At 48.6% G+C, this 22,222-nt stretch overlaps 2 protein-coding genes across 4 annotated transcripts in view; one reads left to right on the forward strand and one right to left on the reverse strand.

Moving 5' to 3' along the window:
* Nucleotides 1–22,222, forward strand: part of LOC121012749 (phospholipid-transporting ATPase IB) — a 651,500-nt gene that overhangs the window by 619,419 nt on the left and 9,859 nt on the right. The window contains exon 38 of one of the 3 annotated variants that reach the window (XM_040448059.1): nt 4,277–4,295. The exons of 1 other annotated variant lie outside the window; for it this stretch is intronic. The gene's annotated coding sequence lies outside the window, so the exon portion shown is untranslated. Of the gene's footprint in view, nt 1–63; nt 811–4,276; nt 4,296–22,222 lie in introns of those variants that run through there. One more of the 3 variants, XM_040448058.1, reaches the window with a different exon arrangement.
* On the reverse strand, nt 11,921–18,529 carry SHISA2 (shisa family member 2). The gene is made up of 2 exons (XM_040448068.1): nt 17,628–18,529; nt 11,921–13,921 (listed from the first exon to the last, which is right to left on the reverse strand). The coding sequence occupies exons 1-2, from the start codon at nt 17,959–17,961 to the stop codon at nt 13,368–13,370; spliced, it is 888 nt and encodes a 295-aa protein (XP_040304002.1). The 5' UTR covers nt 17,962–18,529; the 3' UTR covers nt 11,921–13,367.

Consider the following 22,222-nt stretch of genomic DNA (forward strand, 5'->3'; position numbering starts at 1 on the left):
TCCACTAATAAGCAGTTACTGCCATAGGGACTTGGGACAATAATACAGAGGTTTTGTCTGCAGGTGCGGGCGGTGTATATGCTCTGCCTGGAAACCCTGTTCTATGGCAGGAGCACAGAAGAATCTGAATTGTAGATTAACGTGAGCTCTGTGAGTCCAGGTCCCTTTTGTGAGAAGAGGGTCCAAGAGGCCACACGGAGTTTGGACTGATCACACAATGGAGAGAATTGTACATAGGGGGACTTCTCCCATCCATTCCTGTACTTTCCTTGGTTTATCTCAGTTTCCCTGCAAACTGAGGTGCGAAACGTTCAAAGTCTGTTGTCAAGCATGAAATTACAACGCCGTCGTTGAACACGCCGTCCCAAAGCATGCCGCCTCGGCACGTTGACTATTTGAGCTGAAGGCCATCGAGAAACAGCAGGTGCAGGAAGGGCTCTGTGATCTCCCCCTTCTACCCAAAGGCAGGTCACAGCATCGCCAATGAGAAAGGTAGCCTCCCTGCACTGGGAAGAGAAGAATGTTCTTATCACTGGCGACTGGGGGTCGACGCCGGAATGGATCTGTACAAACAAACCTCCTAGAATAAGCCCGACCTTCCACTGGCTCCCCCCGTATGTTGGTTTCCCTGTCTACTGCCCCTACACTGCAAGCCTCTTTGTCCAGTCACATCCCCACAATTTATCTTTCTTTGTGTAAAAGGTATATAAGCGTCTGGGCCTAATGGCTTCTTGGGGTCTTCAGTTTTCTTCTGAAGATTCCCATATACACGTAAAAATATTAAATAAATGTGTATGCTTTTCTCCTGTTTGTCTTGTGTCAGTTAAATTCTTAGGCCAGCCACAGAACCTAAGAGGGTAGAAGGAAGTTTTTTCTCCCTTACATTATTTTAAGGAGAGTAAGGAGACACCTGCCCGTTCCCTGTAGGCTCACCAAGCCACGTTTAGGTAAGCATCCACGACCTTGGGGTTCCCTGGGATGCACAAGTCACACAGCAGAGGCCACACTGAACCTGGGGTAAAGTGGGAGCTAGAGGGCCCAGACATTGACCTTGGAAGCATGGAGACAGGGGCCTTCCTCCCTGGAAACCAGCCTCTGGCTCTGGTTCATCGCCTGCCTGCCTGGCTCTGTTTGGGCAGCTCTGCACTTGACTCATATGCAGTGAGGACAGACTGGGGGCAGAGGACAGACTCTGGGGGCGGAGGACAGAAAGGCCACAAAGCCTGCAGAGGCTTAAGTCTGGAACTCCAAAATCTCCTACCTGCCCACTTCAGATTTACTACAAATCCCCACGGTTGCCTCCGATTCCTCCCAGATAGTTTTGTTAGAACTGAGTTTGGCCAGTCGCGACCTTGGTGGCCACATTCCCAGGCTTGGGCAGGGACAGGAGGCTGGGCCTCATTCCAGGCAGAGCTCTGGCCAGAATAGCCTGCTCTACACAGGCCCAGCCTTATTTTTCGTAAATCACGCAAAACTGAAAATGGTTTAATACGATCAATAGCAAAGTGTTCCATTCCAAACCTTTGCCGTGTGCGCTTGGTTGGTTCTACAAAATCTGCCTTTTCTGCTACGGCAATTTTTTTTTTTTTTTTTTTTTTTTTTAAATCCCGTCCCTCACTTGCACTCACCAGAAGAAACTTGCATCATTGAGAGGCCATTAGCAGCTGAAGACAGTTTCCAGACCCTACATTTCTGCCTACAGCACTACTCTTTGGCATAGTTTTCCCTCTGAAAAAGACTCAGGCCACTTTGAAAAATCATTCAGATTCTATTTATTTTCAACATGTTTGTGTAAGAGACGTATAGAATGTGAGGGATTGAAACGTGTATCAAAGCAGCAGGGCACATAACAGAAGCCCACTCCAGCCTCTAATCTTTCTCTTTCTGCCTACGTTCTGTTCCACGCATGCATCTTTCAAGGGAACTTGCCAGCAACTGTTGAAAAGACAAGCCGTTGTCGTAACGGGGACCGTGGATGTGGTCTGGGACTTTTATTTTTTCCCAGAAGGAGCACGTGCCAAGGCGAGAAGCACCAAACAAACACGGTCCAGTTCACAATCATTAGGCTTTCACTTATCGAAAGTAGGCCATACACGAAAATAAAATGACTCACAGTTCTTGCGGGTGGGCCCAAACTCCGCCTTCAACTATTGGCCTCTTCTGGCACCGCACTGTCCTTGACTTTAGATTGCAGAGCGATGGAAGCGAAAGCAAGGTGCACAGGGGCCCTCAGCGCCACGACTTTGGCTGAGCCCTGAATGGGCAGGGTCTGTCCCAGCGGTTTCTATGTAATTGCTATTAGCCTTGTTGACATTGAATGCTACCTGTACTCTCTCCGCAGCTCTAAAGAAAATGTGTTTTGATTTGAAACAGTCTAACTGCCAAGAACCTTATGGATTTTTCTCCCGACTTTCAAAATAGCGGTTGTGCGCATCTTAAGTCTCATCTGACTTAAAACTCTTGTGCTGACCTAACACACGTTGCCCGTGCCTGGGGGCCCCCGTGGTTGTCACCGTCGCTTTCCAAATAGCCTTGAGTGGGGGGGGGAGTGTGAGTAGCTGCTGTGAGCCAAAGGAGAACAGCCCTTTAGTCACGAGCAAAGCTGTTAATGTCATTTCTCCCCGCTTCCCGGTGTCCTTAAGCAAGCTGCCTGCAAATTACCTCCAAAGATGGCTGCAGGAGTAGCCCTTGGATTCGGTTCACTATTGCATTTCAAACTGCATGGAGGGGAGAATAGTGGGGCTTGGGGAGACCCTTACGCAGCGGTAAAAGAAACCACCTCTAAGTGAATTTCTTTAATACTTGGGCTGGAGAATGTTTTAACAGAATCTCACTGTCCGGTCTACGTGGTGAAGAGCCCCCGTGGGCTGGCTGCTGACGGCAGGTCCCCAGGAGCTGGGAGCTGAGGGTGCCCCACACACCCCCTGCACGAGGGAGACCCACTCGCACGTGCAGGAGGCCCCTGGGCCTGTGTGCGCGAAGCTCACGCGTGCGCCATCACGCGCGCCCCTCAGCTCTGCGGGAGAAGATGGAGCGGACACAGACAGACATGAACGCTAAAGAAGAAAATCCCTTCTCAAACTTGAGAACGTAGCAAAGCAGGGGAGACGATGCCACGGGAAGGGTACGAGGGCTTGACGCAGTTCTCACGCGAGGAGACGAGAGAAAAGCGGGCAACCGTGTGTGCTAAAGGGAGATGTTGGCAGGGCTCTACCAGCCCACCTGACTCGACAGCTGGACGTTTGCGAACCTGGGGACTTTACTGCTAAAAGGCCGAGGCCCCCGCTCCCAAAGAAGGGCCTCCAGCGGCCGGCGGAGGTGGGAGAGCACTGGGCGGCCCAGTTCAGGTGTACTCCTGCCCTGGCTGACACCAAGCAAGGCCGGCTAATGATCTTGAACTCTGCCCATCCCAGGGAGCTACAGCTGGGAGGGCTCTCCGACGCCCTTTCTCACGGCCCTTTGGAATCCGAGCCGTTTCCCAACACAGGTGGAGGGTGTGTCGAGACGCAGTGGAGAACCACACCGAGTCCCGGCCCCACGGAGCTGACATCCCAGTGGGAGAGACGGACCGTAAACAAAAGAACGTATAATCCAACACTGGGTTCTGCGGCATAGATGGTGTCTTAGCTTGGGCTGCTACAGCAAAACTACCATCGACTGGGGGGGCTTAGAAGCGACGGATATTTATTTCTCATAGTTCTGGAGGCTGGAAGATGGAGATCTAGGAATGACTTCAGCAAGCCTAACGTGTGGGGAGAGACGCGTGCCTTTCAGAAGTCACGTGTAGTGGGGCTCCTCACTCTACAGCAAACCAAAGGCCACTGACACGCATCGAACACCACCGCCTACAGTGCCCTCCAAAGTGACTTACAGCCGTGACGTTCTAACACAGTTCTGACTCATTTTCTAGTAATCGTAGAGATGGATGTGGGCTTCAATACGACTGGTCAAGCACAGTGTTTATATAACCACGTTGTGAAAAAGAGAAGTCAGTGAATCAAATGAGTTTCTGACACTTCTCAGTAAAAGACTGCTGAACGAATACTGATCCTTAGTCAACAAAGGATCTTTGTGTCCCAGTACATCTTCCGTTAGACATACAATTTCTTAAAATTAATACAGAGGTATTGGACTGGCTTAAAAAAAAAAACGAAAACTAATAAAAAATAAACGAAGAGTGATCACCCCAGATTACTCTCCGCCTTCCAATTTATTGTCAGGAGAAATGGTTTTAAGATGACTCCAGTGGTTTCAAACTTTTGCCATCCTCACGTAGTTATGTTGGACCCAATATTTCGAGTCAACCTGTGACAAAAGTCTAGACAGAAGCTGCAAATATCATTCTCACAGAGGTCACCATGGGTCCAAGAACAAAGCCAACAGGACCAACATTCTATTCTGTCTCTGGTATTGTTAACTGAATGGCCATTTGAAATTTTTTGTAAGCAAAGAAGAATCTGTGTGCCACTCCAAATAAAGTCAAGTTATATTGGATGCTCCTTTTCAAGAAGTAGGGCATTGCCTTGGCCTAAGGAGGATTCAGCACATTCAATTCCTTTTGAAATACTTAACATCTTTATGGCCAAATATTTTTTCTACCTCCGCAAGTGTTAACAGCATGTGCACTGTATGCAGGCATTGTGCTGGGTGCTGAGGAGTCATTTAGAGCTGTAGACGTCTTGGTTTCTATCCTTGAGAAACTCGCTAAGGGGACATGTACACAATTCAACATGGCCCCGGGCAGCATGACACAAGGGTACCAGCAAGTGCTGTGGGAACAGGGAACAAAGAGGAATTACACCCAGCATGTGTGCAAGGAGCAGAGAGCAGCACTGTCCTCTCTCTAATCTCTACTGCTCTCAGTTCTTATAGCCCAGTCTCTCAGGGTTATTGGATGACATGAAAAACAGAGGAACGACAAAGGATCCCAGTAGAATGTGGCTAGATGAGGTGGGTTTTTTTTTTTTAAATGTTTATTCATTTTTTTTGAGAGAGACAGAGCATGAGTGGGGGGGGGGGGCGGGCAGAGAGAGAGGGAGACACAGAATCCAAAGCAGGCTCCAGGCTCCGAGCTGTCAGCCCAGAGTCTGACACGGGGCTCGAACCCACGAACTGTGAAATCATGACCTAAGCTGAAGTCAGACACTTAACCAACTGAGCCACCCAGGCGCCCCTAGATGAGGTTTTAAAGATAGTTTAAAATTTAACCAAAAAACCCTACTTACATAAAACCAGAGCTTCTGGAAAGCAGCCTACAGAACCAACACCACCTCGGGAGAAAGCTGAGGTGGCCGGTCCTGTCTCATTATGTCACTTAATCTGTACAACTGCCCTGTGAGTGGATGGCACGATGAGTCTCATTTTAGCCAACTGAGGTTCCACAAGGTTTCCTGACTTGTTACCTACTTGTCAGGGATGGAAGAGGGATTCGAAAACAACTCCCACCTCCTCCCAAGCCCATCCTTTACTTCAGAGGACCGTGCAAAAGACGACTGCAAAGTCCCCAGAAATGCAGCTGTCCAGGGAACGCCGTTAAACCCAACTCCCATGGAACGTTTAGTTTCTATTTTTGCCTTGAAATGAGACGTATGAAGTACTCTGAGTTCAGTCACCGACTTGATACGCAGCTGTCCTAAGTAGATGAATACATTTGCAACATCCATGTCAGAAAGATGAGGAAAATCCTAAGAGTCATTCAGCTACAAGGCATAGTGTCAGCTTGAACGATGCCGGTTACTGACTTCTGCCCCCTCCCTTCCAATGCTGCCGTGCGATGCTCTGGGAGGCGGCCGCACCCCTTACCCTTTGCCCGCTGGTCATACTAGGCTCTGCCAACAGGGGGTGCTAGAGGGAGCCTGAAAGGCTGGGGGAGCAGAAGGGCAAAGACCTGCCCGTCCACTGCCTTGTCTGTGACCACAGATACAGCACCAGTTTCCATCTTTAAAAAAAAAAAAAAAAAAAAAAATTGGCATTTCCTGGGGCATCTGGGTGGCTCAGTCAGTTAAGCACCCAGCTTCAGGTCAGGTCATGATCTTATGGTTCATGGGTTCAAGTCCCATGTCGGGCTCTGTGCTGACAGCTTGGAGCCTGGAGCCTACTTCGGATTCTGTGTCTCCCTCTCTCGGTCCTTCTCTTGCTCATGATGTGTCTCTCTCTGTCTCTCATAAATAAATATTAAAAAAAATTTTTTTTAACTGGCATTCCCAGAATGGGCTGCATTGTGTCCCCGGGGGTACCGGTCAGCAAGTGCTGCCTCTCTGAGCGAACAGGGCCCTTCCTTCAAGCCCTGGATTCTAATACCCCCAGCTTCTTCCCTTTGCTCCTTTGGCCTTAGGGATAGTAACTGCCTCAGGCAATCATCAGCTCCGCATTGCCTCAATTTCCCCTTTTGCTCTTTCAGTTCCCTAGCACCTGTTTAACCAATTCCTTTCACAAACTCTGTTAAAAATAACTGGTATGACACTGGTCATATCTACTAAGGCAAACATCCATATGTCTCCTATGACACAGCACTTCCTGTTCTGAAACTCCACACAAGAGGGCTGAGGGCTCGTGTTCACGAAAACACCTTTAAAATGTTCCTAACCACCCCAAATGCAGAGTAACCCAAATGTCTGTCAACAGTAGAGTGGATAAATATAGTGTACATATGGTATTTCTATATGATGAAATACTACGCAGCGATGAAAAGGAACTGGGGCTCCATTCAACATCAGTCATAACAGTGAGGGAGGGAAGCATGTGATTCCATTGTTACGAAGTTCAAAACCAGGCAAAGCTAACGTATGATGATGGAGATCAGAGGAGCCCTTCCCCTTGAGGGGAACTCTCGGCAGGATTCTGTCTCTCTCGACCTTGATGAGAGTTTATTGAGTTGTACATTTAAGATTTGTGTCCTTTGCTGCGTGTCGGTTATAATTCAGTGGAAAATTAAAATGATTCAATCTGTGTTCCTGACTGGACCCCAGTTGGTACAGAGAGATGCCAACTGGCAGACTAGAAAGGTTCTGTAGGTGTAGCTAAACACAGCAGACATATAGGGAGGAGAGAAAGCCTGTGAATTTACAAAGCAACAGCACAGAGAACTAAGACAGGCCGCTTAGGGCATTACAGAGAACGGTACTGATTCAAGGCTCAGAGAAAGCCAGTTCTGTGCACGTCTCTTGGGCAACCTAAAAACATTAGAAATATAGACTAACCCAGGTAAAACTGGTTATTGAAACAAAAATAAGGAAAATCTAACATAGTTCTGTTATAATGTTCCATCTATCTCTCTATCTGTAGTTGACATATTTTGTCAATATACATTATGTATTTCTTTGTATCAGGCAGGTTGAAAATATCTGAAAAGAAATTAAATTATATATGTATTATAAACACTTCATAGATGCCACTATGTTATATTCTTTATCTCCGCACCGACCCTAGGAGGTGGGTGTGGTGGATCCCCTGTTCCAGAAGGCACGCTTGAGCTCAGAGACGTGAACGCTCACCATTGGTGTTAGGGGTGGATTCTAACATAGGTCCGTCCGACTCCAGAGGAAGTTGGACACAACCAGTTCTGGCTGAGACAAGGAAAGCTGAGCGCTGCAAACCAGCTCCAGTTTAAAAAAAATCAGTCAAGAATTGAGAACAGAGTGTTGGATGAGATAGCCTCACATAATAAGTTATTTCTGTTTCAGATTTTCCTGTGATCATTCTGTACACATATGTATACACACATGTGGTAATTTTATATACATGTTACAGATGGCAATCAGTCTTCTACAGCTGTTATGTCTCCTCAGTAAATAATGTCTTGTGTAACCTATGATTTTTCTAAATGAAAATACCTACATTTCAAGATGGTTGAAACCAAGATGCAAGTTTGATGTTTGAAATCAATCTTAAGGCCGCCACCATAAACTGTTTACCCCTTTTATCATCCCTCGATTAAACGCTTTCTTATTTTTTTTTATTTATTTATTTTGAGAGAGAGAGAAAGTGCGGGAGGGACAGAGAGAGGGGGAGAGAGTCCCAAGCAGGCTCCGTGCTGTCAGTGTGAAGACCGACTTGGGGTTCCATCCACAGACCGTAAGATCGTGGCCTGAGCCAAAACCAAGGGTCAGTTGCTTAACTGACTGAGCCACCCAGGTGCCCTTAAACTTCCTATTCTTGACTTGAGTCCAGTTCCTTCGATTGGGGGTGTAAATGTCGGAGGCATTCTGAAGCCTTAACTGTGAAAGGCACAATGACCCCACACAGCCACCTCCCTCCATAAAACTGTAATTTTATCTCAAAGTTATTCTGTCCTGGTTGCTGTGGGGTTATAGTGAATAGTCAGAAATACTGAACATCTTGGACAGGAGTAACCGTGTCTCTAGGGGTTTATTCTTCCATTTTCACTGACAAAGGATTCTATCCAAGAAGAACAGAGGGCAAAGAAAATCCAGGGCAAATCATGCACTACGTAAGAACTGTTTACCTAGCCCATCTTCAATTTTCAGGAAAAGAGGTAATAATTTCTAACCCTTTGTCATCTCTCACTGACTCAACCTCTTCAAGGCACTTGAAGCACAGTAACATGCATGTTTTCAATTAAGAAAAACATTGCAGAAGGCAAAGAAATTTTCTGTGTATCTTGGAATGAATGGACTGAATGAAAATAGCTGATCTCTGGCTCTTAAAAACAACAACAACAACAACAAAAAAAAAAAACAGAGAGAAAGGGTGAGGGGTAGCAGAATGGAAATGTCCTCACGGCTCTACCAAATAAGAAGGAAAAGAAAAGGAGGATTAAGGTTGAGTGATGAGAAATGGTGTTCTCATTTGTATGCATGATTTATTCCTCCTGGCAATATTTAGGCTGCTCCTTTTAAAAAGGAAAGGGGCTCTCACTCTTAAAAACTGAGAACAAACAGGGTTGATGGGGGGTGGGAGGGAGGGGAGGGTGGGTGATGGGTATTGAGGAGGGCACCTTTTGGGATGAGCACTGGGTGTTGTATGGAAACCAATTTGACAATAAATTTCATATATTGAAAAATAAAAAAAAAAAATAAAGAAAACTCTAAAAGTTGGGTCTAAAAGTTCAGACCCACTCCCCGGGCTCCCAGGCCCTTCCCTGGGCAGGCCCCAGGGAGCCCACACACTTCCCTGGGTTGTCAAAGCCACAGCCACCACCACCCCCTGCCTTGAGCTTCCTCCACTCGAGATCATACGGCTTGCTCACGCGCTTTCCTTGTGTCCTACTCAAGAGGCAAGGGAAATCAGCAGAACGGGGAAGTGTTTTAAAATGTTTTAAAATCCTAGAAAGTCCCCTCAGCCGTTACATTATTTACTTAGCGGCAACTCAGCAACATCTAGTAGGGCCGGCCGGGTTCCTGGGCTGCTTGTTTTCCATCCTGATGACTGACAGGGTTCGTCCGATGTCTGGGCCTGCCCGTCGTAACCCCTCTCCCCAAACTGCGCCAAGCTTCACCAAGCACAGACCTCGAGTCGAGGCCTGCAGTGAACAGTGCAGGCGAATACACATTGTACATCCTAACGCTGCAATTGGGACTGGAGGAGGCCCGGGCTAAGTTAGTGGGAAGTCTTGATTCTGAAGTCCCTTAAACAGAAACAAGCGCATTCCTTTTAAGCACTTAAAAGGCTTAATTAAGCAACTAAAAGCTAGCATTCTGTGTATTCATTTAAATGACTTGAGTGACTCACGGCGAAGACGTGTGTCAGACATAATGTGAATTTGCGGGAAACAGAGCCTTTACCACAATCCAGGAGTATGTGCGAGTGCTGTCACTAGGCAGGGGCCAAACCCTTCCCTGTCCCAACTGTTAGCACCACTTTAATTTTTCTCCCCTGGGTCCAGTCCATTTGGGGACATCCGCCCTGACTTTTCCTCCCCAGCTTTGTTCCAATTTTCAAGGTTTCCCCAGGAAATACTTCTGATGGAAACTTAAATTCTAATTTGTATCAAAATAAGGAGAAAAGGAGAAAAGATCATAGAATTCGCGAAGTTGTGCAAGCCTGAGAAAAAAAGAGCTCAAGGTAAATTCACCCTATGAAATATTAGTCAAGCATCTAGGATCGTAATCAGAAGTGGAGCGCTAGCCTGAAGCGGGGAGCATGGCCGAGGAAATACGCCAAACCCACTTGCATTTGTCTCAACGGTCTTCTAGCCACTCTGGACGTTGACATTATTGTTAAATTGTAACTTTTCCAGCCATAGCAGGAATGCTAGGAGATGAGTAGTTTCCTGGCCCTTCAATGGACAGAAAGAGCTGGTTCATTTCTTCCTCCTTCCAATCAGAGGGTCTGACCTTCCCATACAGAGGGATACAGGGATACAGTCCCCAGAGCCATCATGACTCAATGCTGAAGGTTTACATACAGAAGAAAATGTACAGCAGCAAACTATTTTCCTAACTGCTTTCTTTTTTTTTTTTTTCCCCAGCACAACTTTAAAATAGTTCTACTGGGTGCAAATTATACCTTACAGATTCCGATTTCATGCCAGTAAGGAAGGTATCCTTAAACCAGGTATCTGAACCTTTTACTTTGACAGCTAAACGTCTCTAGTTTTTATCAAAATTGAAAAGATCTGAGGGTGCGTCCAATGATATTATTTATATTTGGGGGAAGACCACACAGCACTAAGTGAAGAACTCATTTCGTTTATTAAAGCGCATTTTTGCTTTAATCATATTTAGTACTATGTAGAAAGGAAGGAAAAGTTACACAATTTTAGAGAAGCTGGCACTGTATGTTTTAAAAAAAAGCTGTGAAAATGTCATAAAGGGACTCCTTCCAAATAATCAGGTAAGGAATGACTAGATTAGGGGTTGGTGAGCTAAGACCAATGGCCAAACCTAGCCCACTGCCTCATTTTTACAGCCCGAATGTTTAGAATGGTTTTTACACTTAGAAGTTATTGAGAAAAAAAAAAAATCAAGTATTTTGTGACACGTGAAAATTGTATGACATTCAAATGTCGGTGTCCATCAGTGAGGTTTTATTGGAACACGGCCATACCCCTCTGCTGTTGTGTGATAGTGGCAGAGTTGAATAGTTGGTACAGACCATCTGGTGTGCAAAGCCTGAAGTATTTACTCTCTGGCTCTTTCCCGGGAAAAAAAAAAAATTTGCCAATCCCTAGGCTGAGTGATCTCTGAGGTCCTTTTCACCTCCAAGCTTCTAGGAAGTTTACTTCTTAGATAACCCAGAATCCTCCATCAAAGACAATGTGTGGAACATACATGAACCTGATAATACCGTAATCCCAAAGACTCTCTTTTGTGTCAATACTCACAGAACGTACATAGAAACTTCCAAGACATTACTTTTAAAGGTATGCTCTTGGTTCTAGAGAGCAATTCTTTATAATTTTTAGCAGTTTTATCACATTAACAAGTTTAAAAGACCATCCGAAGAGTTACCAAGTAAAACAAAAATGAAAAAAAAAAACCCAACTCCCTTGGAATTCATACCATAAAATATTTATTAATAAGTAAAAGGATTCCCCTGCCTTTGTTATTAAAAAATTTTGAGCGTTGGGGCGCCTGGGTGGCGCAGTCCGTTAAGCGTCCGACTTCAGCCAGGTCACGATCTCGCGGTCCGTGAGTTCGAGCCCCGCGTCGGGCTCTGGGCTAATGGCTCGGAGCCTGGAGCCTGTTTCCGATTCTGTGTCTCCCTCTCTCTCTGCCCCTCCCCCGTTCATGCTCTGTCTCTCTCTGTCCCAAAAATAAATAAACGTTGAAAAAAAAATTTTTTTTTAATTTTGAGCGTCTTCATGGATACCAATTGCCAACAATGGTTTTATATCATTCAGTCATGAGAGAGAGAGAGAGAACAGAGAGAGAGCTGAGCGAAAAATAGGGTAGACAGAAAATGGATGGATAGTTGGATATATAAACTATAGATATAAATATAAATGTGTGAAAGACCATACCTTACAAATGGTTTAATTGCAAATCTTGGTTGTGCCAGCAGATGGAAATACAGTTGCACATACTTAAACTTACTTCTTTTAAGCAAACAGTACAGATTCACTTGAATTTCATAACTCAGAACATTAGTAATGAATACAGTGCTTGTTGAGGACTGTAAGAGGGAGGAAAACAAAAACTAACTGTGAGGGAAGAAAGGCAAGATCTCTTTGAAAAGCTTTTCTCGTGACTCAGTAGTCCCCCCCCGCCCCCGCCTGAAAAATAAGCCATTCTGATAACAAGAGTATGAAAAGCCTCATGATTTGCAAAGTATATTGTATTTGTGGTGTAAATTTCATCCCAAGTCTCAGATTATGGCTGAGAAGTTATACTAAGTATCGTTGTAAAGCATTTCTTTGAATTTTTATAGGAAAACAAGAAAATGTTTTATCAGATCTAGGCAGAAATGCTGATCTTCATTTATAACAGTAATTACCCGCACATGGTACCATATAGACATGGGGATCCGAAAACCGAATAGAACAAAATGCCAAGCCATACCACACGGTAAAATTCCAACTCACTTGGAGAAGTAGCAGGTGGTAACTTATGATTTCAATATAAAAACATCTAATTACGCTCTTCTCAGATGTCACTATAAAGTCAGAAAATTAGATGATACGATCAGGAATGAGATGAACGGTTGTATTACTACACCACCCGCTACTTAAAAGATTAAAATAGTCCCAGAGTTCTGAAATGTCATTAGTTAAGTAACTATACAATTTCTTTCAGTCTCTTTTTAATGTAGAAAATCACTTTGTAATAAGATCTCTACACAAGGTAAAAAAGCACAAAATAGACCAAAAAAAAAAAAAAGCACAAAAATAGACAAAATATATCTATCTTTTTACAATGAAATTAAGATGTGCCTGTGAAACACTGAGATCAAGGACCCAGCTCAGGGAGTTCGAACTGGATCTCCTTTTATAATAATTCTGTCTTTACATCTTCCCCTGAACCTTGGATGCTTATAAAACTCTTACCCAGGTAAGAGGGAGGGAACAGGTATTCCGATCTTGGACAGTAAGAAACAAAAAAGAAATAATCGCAAGGATACAATAGAAACCCTCAATCTGTCCGTTCACAAAATCCTTCCGGCAGTCGTACCTCAAGGGCCCTTACGGCCTCAAGTGTCTGTCACACAACCACGGGCAACAACACGGGCATCTCCAGATGATGCTTTTTTTCCATCATAAATCAATCACGCACCGGGATGAAACAACATCCAGAAAGGCTAACGTGGAAAGAGACGTTTTCGTACGGCCGGGGGCAAACGAAGCCATCCAAGAGAATCGGGCCGTCCACACCAGCCACACGGGCGGACTTCCACTTAGAGAATTCTTCCCGCATCCCCGGCTTCCCCGTGGCTCCTGTCCCGTGCAGGAACCCGGCGGGCACCCTGAGCTACACGGTCACAGCTGGGTACATCTTCTGCTCGCTGTTGGTGTGGGGGAAGGGGGCTTGGATCTTCCGATAGCCCGTCTGCAGGCTGTCCAGGAAGGGGGGCACAGGAGTCATAGGCCCCGAGTCGTGCTGCACCGCGTACCCCACGTAGGGGGGGTGCAGGAACTGCCCTTGATGGGGCACGATCTGGGTGGCCTGCTGACAGTTCAGCACGGAGAAATTTGTGGGCATGTTGACATACACGTTGTTCATGGTCCCCTCGGGCAAGCAACAGTTGGTCTGTGACCTCGTTGGGGGCGCCCGGGCCCCCGAGTTGGCACTGGAGCTGGAGCTGGCAGCCGTGCTGGACTGGCGGGAGGACGACCCTCGCGAGGTGCTGGCACTGGGGATCATGGGGATGGTCTCCATCAGGCGGCTCCCTCCGGGGGCGCGGCTCTGCTGGGGCTCCTGCTTCGGCCGGAGACACCTGCAGCAACACGCTGCCACCAGTGACCCCAAGATGATGAAGGCGACGAAGACGGACCCAACGATGAGGAACGGTACGTAGATGGGGACTGAAGGATAAAAAACGGATCATCGTTTACTGTAAGAACGCAGTAAAAGATCAGCGCTTGGCGTAAGCGCGCCACGCCCATACCCGTAACCGAAGGACCCAGGCTGGGCCAGTCTCTGCTTTCTAGCGGCCCACAGGATGCCCGGTCCCTCATCAAGTACGCAGGGAGGGCAGTAGGGCCCTGTAGGCGGACCGGCCCCCAAAGCAAAACTGTTAACGTTCACAGCTGAGGCTCACCAACTGCAACACTGAGACGAATGTCCAATTTAGCAAAAATACGAATTGAATGTTTTGAGACTTCTAAAATTCCTACAGTAACTGAACTGCCTGAACTTAAGTCTGCCCTAACAGATACTTGTCGGATCTGCATAGAAATGAATTAAATTTCTGGGGGTGGCTCAGTCAGTTGAGTGTCTGACTCCAGCTCAGGTCATGATCCTGTGGGGTTTGTGAGTTCGAGCCCTGCGTCGGGCTCTGTGCTGATGGCTCGGAGGGTCTCCCACTCTCTCACTCTGCCCCTCCCCTGCTCGCACTCTGTCTCTCTCTCTCAAAAATAAACATTTAAAAAAAAAGTTTTTTAATATTTTTAAAAAAGAAATGAATTAAATTATTTAAGAGTGGTTCCCCCCCCCCCACACACACCCCCTGGGAGCTATGTACTTTGTAGACATCTCTTGCCATTCTTGAGCTATTATTTTTTTCACAGGCAAGTAAATCAAAAACTTGGGTCTAGCCACAGCCGTTTCCAAATCTGTAACACAAGGCACAGGGGTCATCAAAGGGTAAAAAAAGAACAAAAAACAAAATACAAAAAACCACCACACACACTTGCCTCGCTGAGGGCTGGTCCTTGGGCCATGCCCCCCCCCCCGCCCCCCCGTGGGCACTGGATGGTGGAAAGGTGACGTGACTCGCAATAAAGGGAAGCTATTCCAGACACGTGCAGGTCAGCATGAAACAAGGTACCGAACAGAACAAATGTTGGGAGCAATAGGACATCTGTTCCAGGGAGAAGGGCAGCCCCCATGATCAAGAAGGGACCCAGGCAGGGCCAGGGTGGCTGCAGTAGGGCAGTTACACCCGCAGTTAACAACACTGGGTTCTGTATGAAGAACTCCAGGGAAAGCCTGCAGACCGTGGAGCAGCGTGCATCGTATTTAAAGAGTAAGGTTTCTTCTGAAAAATAACGTACAAGCGGAAAATAAAAAGCTTTCCTCAAGTTGGCAGCGAGTTCCATTTTTACACTGTTGTACTGAGAACGATCTTTTGGAAGCTCTGGGGATGGCACTCCAGGACTTTCAGAAGCTAGACGCAGGCTGCCGGGGACAGAGAATCGGGAGACAGGAGGCTGCACGGTGCTTCAGAGCCACTTTGGAATTCTACCCCGGGTCACCGAGAATCTGTTTTCTGATGGGCTCCTGCCTGTCGCCTTGGCTTTTCGATTGGAAACTACATAAGGACAGGGACTAGGGCTCGCTGGTCTCGGCAAAGCCTAGAGCACAGGGGTGCAGGGCAGCAACTGGGAAGAAGCCCAGCTCTGAGACTCAAGTCAGTGTTATTAGAAGACACTGCCACACGGAGTCCTGGAGGAATAATGCCTTGTTAAGTAAAACGTACTTTATAGGGAGGTCCCAAAGGCTGACCTCTGAAGACTTCCTAAACCTTCAGTGCTGAACACTGTTATTTATGTCGCACCCCGGCAGCAGGTAGAAACACTTGCTACAGAGTTTGCAGCGCAGAGGGTTTTCAGATGAGGGTGCTGTTCTAACAGCATGATCTCTTCAGCCCAGCTATGACGGACCAGAGCAGTGGACGCTGGGCTTTTCCGTATGCACGTTATAATTATCTCATTCTCTAAATTAGGGTACCAGCCCTAAATGGGTTATTGGGATGTAAACAAATAAAAGCAAAAAAAAAAAAAATTCTCCAGACATCACAGCAGAAACTAGCTGAGTTCAGTGTAAGTCCACAGAATGAGTTTTGGGGAGAAAGAATTGTTTTCCTTCCAGGATTTTTCATGGGGGTGTAAATAACCACAGAGAGGTAAAGAACGCAGTGCTCCCATAAACCCTGGGCGCAGCCTGATTAGGCGTGTTGACTGTTTTGACTGCAGAAGAGAAGTCAGTGGAACAGAGTGTTTAGGAAAAAGGATTTAAAAGAGTGAAGAAGGCGTCCACCTCACAAGAAGCTAGCCGCCTTCTGGTCTGTCCAAAGTCAACCCAACTTTTTTTTCTCAACTTTTTTTTTAATGTTTGATTATTTTTGAGAGAAAGACAGAGAGACAGAGCACAAGCTGGTGCAGAGACAGAGGGAGACACGGAATCCAAAGCAGGCTCCAGGCTCCGAGCTGTCAGCACAGAGCCCGATGCGGGGCTGGAACCCAGAAAGTGTGAGATCATGACCTGAGCCAAAGTCGGATGCTTAACCGACTGAGCCACCCGGGCGCCCCTCAACCCAACTTTTTAGAGATCACTCATGAGCCCAACTTAGCAGATACATCAAGGCAGCAGTTCCGTCTTTGGCTCGTTTCTCAAGGCTTTCTTCCCCAGTCACACGCCCTGCAACCGTGAGCTGGAGGAGCTGGAGCTTTAAAATGGCACCTTTTCTGGAACTACCCTCCGTTCTCCTCTCTTCAGACTCAAGGCAGCGGGACAAGAGGAGTAGCTTGCTAATAAAATGCTTGACTGCAAAGGGAACAGCACTGAAGAGAGCTGCCTCTTACCAGGCCCAGGAGACAGTTCTGGAAACACAGGTGCCACTCAGTGCCAAACAAAGCTCAGGTAGCTTAAACCCTGGCTCAGAGCGCTGCTAAAAAGTCCTCAACATAACCAGCTGCAGAAAAGGGAGGAGACGTCCATTCTGTGTTTGCCATCGGACCTCCACCTCTACCCTGGTGCTAAATCCTCCCTCCGGTACGTGGGCGGAGACCCTCAAGGGAGGTGGTCTGGAAGGTTTCCGAAGAATGGAGGAAGTGGAACTCATCAAATTCGTTTGTGGATGTGTGCTCTCTCTTCGGCAACTTGAAAAAAAAAAAACTATTAATTTGAAAAAACCAAAGCCACGAAGAGCAAGCTTGGGCACGGTTTTAATATCACACCTACTAAGTCTGACGTGGTAAAGAGAACTGTCCAGAAACCAGAGAGGCCCGGGCCGTGCAGCCAAGTGTTCCAGAGGATTAGAATTCCCGGGTCTGTTAAAGTGCATCACCCACAGGAAAGCCCTGAGGAGCTGCCTGCCTTCTGCGGAGCCTCTGCGGACGAAGGGCCCTCGCCAAACCTCTCGCTGCGGTCGCGCCCTCACCGTTTCCCGGGGTCCCACCAAGACACTCACTCTTACTAGAAGTTAGACCTATGGAGACAGGAGGCATGGGAGAGGGTTTCAGAGGTCCCCGGCCAGGAGGAATGCGGGGCTGTCTGCACCCCACGCTGCCTTATGTTTGTGGTTTGCTTCTGAAAATCCAAGCCAAGCTGTTCTTTAGGGGGCAGATAGGGAAACTGAGGCTCAGGGCAGTGAAGCTTAGCACAAGTTAAGAGCTGCTCCAGGATGCAGAGCCCCCCCCCCCACCGCCCCCCGCCCCCTCCTGGTCCAAGCCCTTTTCTGAAATTCCATCGCCCCTAACTCCTCTCGGGTCTCCGGGCTCCCGGGCCCGTGCCGCGCGGGCAAAGCCAACCTTCCTCCCCTCTCGCGCTCCGACCCGCCCGCCCTACCTGCCGAGCCGTCTGGGCCGTCTTTGTCCGCCCGGCCAGGCTCGCCGGCGCCCTGCTGGCGGTCGTTGTCGCAGCCGCCCTGGTCCAGGCGCGCCTCGGCGCTGGAGCAGCAGTAGCGCAGCGCGCAGCTGCCGCAGCAGATGGTGGCGTCGCCGCCGTCGAAGCGCTCGGGGCACTGGAAGCCGATGCGCCAGACGCCCTGCGCGTCCAGCCAGCCGTGGCAGTACTCGCCGCTGGCCCGCGCCCCCGCCGCCAGGAGCGCGGCCAGCAGCAGCTGCAAGAGCGAAGCGGCGTTCCGAGGGGAAGCGGCGGGCGAGCGGCGTCCGCCCCACATGGCACCACCCTGCGCGCGGGCGGCGAGGCTCCAGACGGCGCAGAGCTGTCTCCGGGAAGTCGCGGCCCCGACGACCAGGCTCCCGGTGCTGCGGCGGCCGGGACTGGGACGCCTTCCGCGGCGCTCCCCGAGCGGGCCTCTCGTCCTCTGCCGCGACGTCCAGGAGCCGACGACGCCGGGCTGCTGGGGCAGGGGTCCTAAGTCATCCCTCCCTCGGCCGGGGCGGGATGCCGCTCGCCGGTCCCCGGGGGGCGCTGCCTTGAGAGCGAGCCCTCGCTGATGGAACGCTCTGGGCGCAGAGTCAGAGGGGCCCAGGAGCCGCCGGCCCGCAGCCCCCGGAGGCTTCACCCGCGACGGGAGCCTCCGCACGCATCCCCGAGGGGACGCTCACTCCCGCCGCCGACCTGAAGCCAGGTCGTTGCCGCGGAGGTTCGGCCTCGTGGTCCCGCGCGCAAGTCGGGAAGCGGCTCCGCTCCTTTACTGCCCTCTCGGGCGGCGAGAAGGGGCCCAGAAAGGTGGCAGCGCGCGCAGGGCTCCGGGCAGCAAGTGCAGCGGCCGGCCGCGCTCAGGCTCCCCAGCCCCGAACTCGGTCCGTATGTGTCCTCTCTGGTGACATCTGCGGCGCTGCCCTCCGCGGGGCGGACGGCCGATCCTCCCGGCGCACGCCGGCGTCCAGGACGTGGGCGACGGTCCGGCGCGCCCCCGCCGCGGTCCCGGGAGCCTGCCTGGCTGGCGGCGGCGGCGGCCGAGGCTGCTGCTGCTGCTGGGCGCGGGTCCAGGCGGGCGGCTCGCCCCCGGCTCCCCCGCTCCGCCTCTCCCGCTGCAGCTCGCTCCCACGGGCGCCCGGCAGCCTCCGTCCAGCTCTCCCTCTCCCGCTGGGCGCCGCTTCCCTCGGGAGGGGCGCGCACCGATGGGAGCCTCCCACGGAAGTTTCGGTCCTCCGGGCTGCGGAAGAAGCCGAGGGCGGCAGCCGCCCGCACGCTCACGGCGCCCGGCACCAAGCCAGCTCCGACTGGGCTCGCCGCGGCGCTGCACGGCGTTCTTATTAGGGGCCGGCGGCTCCCCGGGCGCGCATGCGCGCTAGCGCGGGCTTCCCTCCTCCCGGGTACGCCCCGAGACGCCCGGAGCCCTTCACCTTCCGACGCCGGTGGGGCGGCGGGCCGCGCGGGAAGGAACGCAGCTCAAACAAACTGGGCCTTGCTAACGCAGGAACAGCAGTAATCGTAATAAAAGCAAACTGCACTTGCTTATTGAAGATCCTCGCCCTTCCATCCGACTCTCAAGACTTCCCTTGCGAAGGATTGTAATCACTTCCCATTTTACAGAGGGTGAAGTTGCCGCTCAGATTAAGTGACTGTCTCAGCTTCCAGCAGCTCGCGGCCTGGCCACGGCTGGTCACGGGCCACAAGCGTGGACGTGTGTGTGAAAGCGTTCGCATGCCTGGGGCTGCGCCTGGTGGGCTCCAGGCCTCCACCAGGTGGAATGAAGAGACTTCGGTGAAAGCATTATAAATTTGGCCACTGTCTAGATGATCTGTGTCGAATTTTTTCTTTCCATATTTGGGCGTGGCGATTTACTGGATTTAAGCAGAAAGGTGCCTCTGTTCAACATTTGGCCTTACGGGTGCAGACAGCTGCAGTGAAGAGGAAAACAAGGTTCAGACAGACCAGAAATGCGGCTTTGATGAAGGAGAAATTAATAGCTTCTCCCTTGCGGAAGCTAAAACAACAGGTGCTGATGCTATTAAAGCAGCAGTGATTATTTTTAAAAGAACTAGTGACCCTTCCGACACGGTCTGGAAGTCAGCGGACCTGGTATCTAGGCCCAGCCCTACCAGTAAAGAATGACTGCATCTTCTTGGCCTCAGTTTCTTCGTCTTTATTTTTTTTTTTCAACGTTTATTTATTTTTGGGACAGAGAGAGACAGAGCATGAACAGGGGAGGGGCAGAGAGAGAGGGAGACACAGAATCGGAAACAGGCTCCAGGCTCTGAGCCATCAGCCCAGAGCCCGACGCGGGGCTCGAACTCACGGACCGCGAGATCGTGACCTGGCTGAAGTCGGACGCTTAACCGACTGCGCCACCCAGGCGCCCCAGTTTCTTCGTCTTTAAAGTGGACCATGGGATACGATAATCACTAAGGTCCCTTTCAAGTAGGCGACTGTAGAACACAAGGCAATTTCATTCACGGCAAAGACACTGCTGTTCAAACAATCATGGGGCACTTGTGAATGCCTGGTAAAGGCACAGATTCAGACATGGTTGACATCCTTCCACTCTCCCCAACAAAATCAAATGAAAGGAAAATACCTGCCCTCTTCTCCCCCGCCCCCCCATCCCAAAGAACACCTCATTCTTTTCACTAAGCCTCTCTCCGAGCATTGCGCTTAAATCCATTGTTTTGGGGGAATTATTTTTAGCTTCATAAAATTATGTATTTTTTAAGTTTTTTTATTTTGAGACAGAATCCCAAACAGGCCCCTGGCTGTCAGCAGAGCTCCCCACAAGGGGCTCGAACTCACCAACCCAGTGAGATCATGACCTGAGCCAAAACCGAGAGCCTGTCGCTTCATCAACTGAGCCACCCAGGCACCCCTAAAATTATGTATTTTAAATGCACCAGCCACCAACTCTTTGTAACCTAATATGTTAACAAAATTTCAGTGTGAAATTATTCATTCAACAAAATCACGCTAAAGTCTTCCGGTAAGCGTATGGTCCTCTGTGTTGGGTACTGGGGATGCGTCAGGAAGCCAGACATCATGGTCGTTTCCTTCAAACAGAGCTCAAAGTCTCTGGGGTAAAACAAGTTGGACAAAGAGACAAAGAATTGAATAGGCAAAGATAATATGATAAAAGCTATGACTGGTGGTGTACAGGTTAAGCACATAACCTGAAGGTCAGGAAGGAGGGAAGGTCAAAAAAATCCAGCCCAAGTTCTGGCCCAGCTACAAAGCCTGCCCAGCACAATGCTCGTCCCCACAGTGCCTCCTGCAGAGGGCCCCGGGACTAACTGTGAGCTCTACACCAATCACCCGGTGCTTAGGTATCATTGTTTTCCGATGGGACCATAAACTGATTTGGGGGGTGTTCAGAGGGTTAATACTTTACCTTTTTATTCCCCCCTTTGGAAAAAATGAATACAAAAGAACTGTACATTTCTCCAGACAGTCCCTATCCCATACCCTTCTTCCACTATCCATTAATCCTCCAAAAATTCCGAGAACTTGTCAGAGTTTATTTATGACGAGAGCGACGTTGCCCATTTCCACATTGGGATTGATTTGGTGACAGGGTAGGGCCACAGTTTCAACGCAACACGTTTTTCTCAAACAGTTCACAATTGACTCACGGGCAAACCTAGAAATGCAGAGCTTTGAACAAATGCGTTGTCTTTTCTATTGTTGTGTTCCTTTACTCTTTGAAAATTAAGGAGAGGCCCATTTCATAGTTACTTTATGTGGTGGTTGATTGACTTCAAGGCTGTTGTCTTTTCTACTGTTGTGTTCCTTTATTCTTTGAAAATTAAGGGAAATTCCCTCACTGTCCTTAACAGACAGCCTACACTAATTTTACTACTCTCTTCTGAGAAACCATGGCTAGAAATCATAACATATAGGTAGTAGTAATAGTAATTTATTATAATCAAAACTAAATGTCAGGCAGCCTGCCAAAGTATATTTAAACACATATGAAAGAGTGCCCTCTTCTCTTTCAAAAAGCTTAATTCTATAGACACTTGCTGGGGAAGTATATTTTCAGATAATTTTGTCTTTCGGTCTGTGCCTGTGTATATGAATAAAATGCAGTTGATTCAAATACAGATTTCTGACATATCTTCAGAAGTACAAGTAGAAAGTCATATAACTAAAGAAATGATTACTTATACCTCTGCTAACTGGAGTTGATACAAATCATATGGAGGTAATCATATTTCATTTGGCTAGCAGTTCTAAACGCTGCAAAATCTGCTGAGTTTTTCTGCAAGTTTCAGCAAGAGCAGAATTTTCTTACCATCTGTACACCAGTCAGCAGTCTGTTTAGGAAGAATGGCTTTCACTGGGTTCATTCATTTTTTTTTTTTTTCCTCCTCTTTTATAAATAGGAGTAGTATTGAAAATTCACATTTGGTTTACCAGAAGTTCTTTTAAGTTGAAAGTGTTTGTGTTAACAAATGAGACCTCAAACCCAAACAAATATGCTAATTTATGTTGCTTTTAATTTTGCCTTGTGGTTACCTAACCTCATCTGAAAATAAAAA

The sequence above is a fragment of the Herpailurus yagouaroundi genome, unplaced genomic scaffold (assembly GCF_014898765.1).
Source record: "Herpailurus yagouaroundi ecotype Mexico unplaced genomic scaffold, PumYag 197, whole genome shotgun sequence".
In the NCBI taxonomy this organism is placed as follows: Eukaryota; Metazoa; Chordata; class Mammalia; order Carnivora; family Felidae; genus Herpailurus; species Herpailurus yagouaroundi.